The following is a 4,085-nucleotide window of genomic DNA, read 5'->3' on the forward strand; positions in this document are numbered from 1 at the left end:
CTTAATGAGGGGGAGATGGATAGAAAATTTAGCAAGAGGGAGCTCATGTCTATTGTCAAAAAATGCATGGGGCATTATTAAAACAGAAAAAAAAAAAATAATAATAATAAAAAAAAGGTCAATAAAGATAATACTACATGTCTTAAGGAACTCGTAACTACAGACAGTTAGCACACAGGATGGTCCACCTGCAGAACTCATGTCCAAAGTTCCCTTTCAAGGATCTAACATCTGGCATTTTTGGCGAAATGTTCTCTCTCTTTCGTGACATGCCAGAGTGCAACTGGACAAAGTGTTACTTGTAGCAACAGCACACTACTACAGACAGTTCATATGAGGATGAGAGACTCTCCTCCTATCATTCCTTCACCGGACACACACACCTATCTTTATAACTCCTTACACTTAAGCATCATGAATCATAATAATATAAACCAGGATTGTCAAGCTGGATGTAATCAAGACATTGGCTATGATTGGACGTTAGTGCTAAATTGAGCTTATTTGAGCTTGAAGAATTTTCTTGTCACAATAAAAACTACAGTGTGTTAAGACAAGGGTTGCATCTAATTAGATTCATCAAAAAAAAGAAAGTAAAAAAAAAAAAAAAAAAAAGTAAAAAAAAAAAAAAAAAAAACTAATCCTTAAGCAGAGATAAAAATTTTGATCATAGTCTCTATTCAGGGTAATCTAAAAATAATATTCTGACCAAAATACTTCTCAATATTTCCATGAATATACAAGAATCCATATAAAATGGTCCTTCCTTGATGACTGCCTACTCAGAACCCCAAATGAGTAAACTGGACCTCATCACAGCCTAGATGATTGGAGTCTTACCACTCCTTCAGTTAGTGTTGAACACTAATGTTACTGTATAAAAGACAAGTTCTCAAACATAGACACTCTTAGAATTACCATAAAGATTCACATTGAAATGCAATACATTACAAGATGTACATGAAATATTACATACACAATAGCACTTGTCGTTTGATTCTTTCTCTTTTTCGTCTTATTTAAATGGCATTCCACAAGAACTTTCAGAAAATTTCCAAACAAAGAGTGATACATGAGACTATATTCTTTTCTTTGTGTGTCAGAACATTTTTGCTGTATCAGATACAAGGGAACAAATATGCTCCTTGGGTAATCTTGTCTATATAAGACTGTAGGAAAAACCCAGTGAGGAACAGCAAAATTTTGGTCTTTTCTTTTCATAATTTTTTCTTTTAAATCACAACATCAGGAAGGTAGGAAATGACACTCATTCCATCCTTCCGGCAGACGAACGGACTCGGCAACTTCTTCTCGACATCCGCTTCCATTCTTCCATGCTCTTTATATGTACATATACATACATACACACATACAAATATATATATAAATAAACCTATATATGTATATATTATATATATATATATATATATATATATATATATATAATATATTATAATATTATATATTATATATATATAATATATATATATATATATATATATATATATATATATACATATATATATATACATATATATAAACATACATGCATACAGATACACACACACACACACACACACACACACACACACACACACACACACACACACATACACACACACACACACACATATAGGGTCATACATATATATATTAAAAAAAGGGAGGCGGCGACTCGTCCAAAGAAGATCCACCCCAATGGCAGCATCTTCACGGGCGGGTTGACAGAGAGGGAGACGTAAGCTTGGCACTGGAGGCTGGCAGAAGAATGGGGCTAGGGCGGAGACGGAGGGCCCGGGCACTCACGTTGCTACGTCCCCTCATTACCCCACACACTGAGGTCCCCTGCCACAACACAGAAAGAAATGGCACTCATTATTCATCTGTGGGAAGCCAGGCAACTTTGCAAAGCATTTTGGCCCAGCAAGTGTGCAAGGAAAATGGCACAATGAAACATATATAAGTAAGGCCAGTGATTTATTGCATGTTAGGATTGGTCGTGATCTGAAAGAGAGGATGTCAGTGAATTTCAGGAAAGGAAAGTAATTTCCACTATGCTGAGGTCTTATGCATTGCATGCTGTTTTTTTTCCCCAAAGAAACAAAGGAGTTATTTGAAAAATTTGTAGAAGTGCTTTAAAAATACAGGTGCCAATTCTTTGGTGCAATAAGAATTTCTCTGGTTCTACAGAGTTAAAATAAATTATCAATGAAATAAGTATTATCACTTCTTTTCACAACTCCTCTTAATCCTTTTCTCACTCCTCTTCCTATTCATTGTACTTCCTCTTCTTCCTACAACTAGAATATGCCACTGACTTTACAAATATTTACTACAATTACCAGTAATAACTTTTATATCAATTAACTATCACTACTACTACTTCTCCTTTACTACTTCTATTACCAACACCACCATAACCAACACCACCACCACTGCCACCACCATCACCATCACCACCATCACCTCCATATTCTTTTACTCTCTCCATGCCTACTATCATAAAATCACGGTCACTCATCAACCTGAAATTTACAACAGATAATATGTTCTCACACAAAACTGACATGTACTGCAACAAACAGTAAGCTATGCTACGACGAAAAAAAATCAACATTTGTAATCACTTTACGAGAGAATCATCCTCAATCCCCATTCACAATTTATGGTATATGTATATCCTTCCCAGTTGACCGGTGTGGAAAAGCTGCGACAAATAATGAAATATTGATTTTCAGGGCACCTATATTGATAGTAGCAACTGTAGTAAGAATAATAGTAATAGTAATAGAAATAGTAGTTGTAGTAATAATAATAATAATAATAATAATAATAATAATAACAATATTAATAATAATTCTTACATAAAAAGTAGTAGTAATAATAATCATAATGATGATTGATGACCGATGATTAATGATAATGATAATGATAATGATAATGATAATGATAATGATGATGATGATATTAATAATAATGAAAACATTTGCAACAAACATGGTAAGAAAATACAAACAAAAACAATAATATGAAGATGGAAGTGGACAAGGAGGAGGAGGTAAACGAGACAAAGAAGAAGAAGGAGAAGACGAAGATGAAGTAGAAAAAGAAGTCAAAGCTGAAGATGAAGAGGAGTACAAAAATACAGAAGAAGACCAAGATGAAAAGGAAGGAGGTAAAGATGAGGAGGATGAAGTAGCAGAGGAGGAAGAATGGAAAAACAGAGAAGAGGAGGAAGAGCAAAACGGAGAAGAAAAAAACAAAAAAAAGAGAAAGATCAAGAAAAAGCTCTCACGCCATAACTCTATAACAAACCTTAAGCAGAACATAAACATCAGATCTTAGAGATGTCCATGTGATTTTGTATACAACTCTTGTGTAGATACTTCTTTTTTTTTTACCTAATAATATGTGGATTAACATATCAAAGGACGAATGTTTCTAACCAGGTTATATATCTCCCCTACATCTGCGGCAATATTTTATGAATGTTTGTAAAAAATTAAAATAGATAAGATAAAATAAAATTAGCTCCACGCGACCTTCTCGAAACTCGTACTTTCAAGCTGACAACAACAAAGCACCTCCCTCGTTCTTGCTCCTTACCCTAACACGGGCGAGTCTGATCCCACTTTCACACTCAGTATAAAATAGAGTCGTTAAACAAGCACTCACCAAATCATATGTATGTACAGTGAGTCCCAGATGTATATTTTTAGTCAAAAGACATCTATAGAAGATGTATGATAAATAACATATAAACCTGATATGCAAAAAAAAAAGAAGCTTCTATTGTTCCAGCAACTAGGAAGAATTTCAAGGAAGGGCAATTAGATCACATTATCATACATACCTGTGGCTTTACGCTATTATTTAAAGCAAAAAGCAACAGCACACTTTACCTATAAACTACTTTACACAATCCGTCAAAATAACGTACGATGTAACTGGGAAACAGGGAAGGGGACTTTTGTTTTGATTTTTATATCTCTATAAAAGGCTCATCAACAAACAGCAACTAGGGAGGGATTAGGGGACATCTATGAATGAATGCCTCATGTTTAAAATTAATAAATAAGTAAAGG

General features: G+C 34.2%; 1 protein-coding gene across 4 annotated transcripts in view; it reads right to left on the reverse strand.

The window, feature by feature from the left end:
- Nucleotides 1-1,591: 1,591 nt before the first annotated feature.
- Nucleotides 1,592-4,085, reverse strand: part of LOC119595034 — a 109,082-nt gene continuing 106,588 nt past the window's right edge. For 2 of the 4 annotated variants that reach the window (XM_037944162.1, XM_037944165.1), the window contains one exon: nt 1,592-1,845. In XM_037944162.1, the coding sequence (XP_037800090.1) occupies nt 1,711-1,845 (135 nt within the window). In that variant the 3' untranslated portion in view covers nt 1,592-1,710. The remainder of the gene's footprint in view (nt 1,846-4,085) is intronic. The other 2 variants (XM_037944163.1, XM_037944164.1) reach the window with 2 other exon arrangements.

This window comes from Penaeus monodon, chromosome 35 (genome assembly GCF_015228065.2).
Source record: "Penaeus monodon isolate SGIC_2016 chromosome 35, NSTDA_Pmon_1, whole genome shotgun sequence".
Classification (NCBI taxonomy): Eukaryota; Metazoa; Arthropoda; class Malacostraca; order Decapoda; family Penaeidae; genus Penaeus; species Penaeus monodon.